This window comes from Poecilia latipinna, unplaced genomic scaffold, assembly GCF_001443285.1.
Source record: "Poecilia latipinna isolate Pla-1442-1.1 unplaced genomic scaffold, P_latipinna-1.0 Scaffold1295, whole genome shotgun sequence".
In the NCBI taxonomy this organism is placed as follows: Eukaryota; Metazoa; Chordata; class Actinopteri; order Cyprinodontiformes; family Poeciliidae; genus Poecilia; species Poecilia latipinna.
Window position 1 is genome coordinate 56574 of NW_015113911.1, and position 1388 is coordinate 57961.

At 49.7% G+C, this 1388-nt stretch overlaps 1 protein-coding gene across 2 annotated transcripts in view; it reads left to right on the top strand.

Annotated features, from left to right (window-relative positions):
- LOC106961394 (nesprin-2-like) overlaps positions 1-1388 on the top strand; it is a 41344-nt gene that overhangs the window by 23842 nt on the left and 16114 nt on the right. For both annotated transcript variants that reach the window (XM_015055111.1, XM_015055112.1), the window contains exons 4-6: positions 413-595; positions 762-896; positions 964-1158. In XM_015055111.1, coding sequence (XP_014910597.1) covers positions 413-595; positions 762-896; positions 964-1158 — 513 coding nt within the window. The remainder of the gene's footprint in view (positions 1-412; positions 596-761; positions 897-963; positions 1159-1388) is intronic.

Sequence of the window (1388 nt, forward strand, 5' to 3'; positions counted from 1 at the left end):
CTTGGAGAAAAACTGGGTTATAAATTAACACGCTTGCCTTTTTCTCTGTCTCCCTCTGTTTTTTTGAAAACCTGACTTTATTTTTCTTAGCAGCATAGTAACTGCCACAGTTGTTCTTGTTTCCTACTGTCTGCTGCTGAAAACGTCACCGTCAAGCAGGAACGAACCATTTCATGCAGGGGGGCTGGGGGGTCAGGGCAAATATGGATGTGTGTTCTTTGGTCATGGAGAGGGAACATAAAAGTTTTACTGCTAAAAACAATCTTTGAAAATACAATATGATTAATTTTGTAATTGACAGGGCCTCAATATTTTTTTAATTTCTATGAACTAAAAATAAATAAATTGTGGAGGGCCCCCTGTCGGTCAGGGGCCCCTAGAATTGTCATCACTTTTCCCCCCTATGACTCAGAGGCTGCGGAACGAGGCGGGATCCCAGCTGATCCGGTTGGACGGCCTGACCCGGAGGAACCGGATCCTTCCTCGGCTCTTCCAGGGCGCCGTCCAGGTCAGGCTGCTGGGGGCGGCACGGGAATGTGGGCGGCGATGGGACGAAGTGGACGCCAAACTGGAAACCATTACAGGACGACTGCAGGTCAGACTGAACTCTGACCAGAACCAGAACCAAACCGCCTGGGTTCAGTAATAAATGTTTTATTACTGAATAAAATAATAGAATTAATATCAAAGGACAGCTGGAGTTTTTTTCGGACAGTTTTTGTGTTAAATGAGTTTTTTAGTGTTTTTATCTCTGTCTTCAGCTCTGTGTCTCAGAGTGGGAGGAGTTTGAAGCAGAGAGGGAGGAGCTTGCGCTCTGGTTGGCAGACATGGACGCTCGCCTCACAGAAATCGATCACATGACAGGAAGTAACTGTGAGAAGCTGAGAGAGCTCCAGGTGAGTTCCTGATGGCTCAGAGCATCACAGTAACACGACGGTGGGAGCATCATGACCTCTCCGTCAGTCCTTCCAGCAGGTGCTGTGCGAGAACTCGGGTCGGGTCAACGACCTACTGCGGCGCGGTGAGGAGCTGATCCAGCACCGTGAGCCGGCCGACGCTCGCCGTGTGGAGAGCTACTTGCTGCAGCTGCTGCGCCGCTGCAGCCACGTCTACGACAACATCGCCCGCACGCACACCCGGCTGCTCAGCACCATGCTGGTAACCATGGAGACACTGAAACTGGGCCTGGGTTCTGGACTCTCAGGTTCTGGGTCTGGAGAGAATCCAAACTGGGACCAGTTCAGTTGACATTAACTTGTTTGTTGGAAATTTTTGATGCTTAGGGGTGGCAGCATATGCCAGTATGTATGTATAAAAAAAATTCCCTTCTCGCCCTCTGCGGGTGGTCTCTCTCTCTTTCTCTCTCTCTCTCTCTCTTTCTCTCTCTC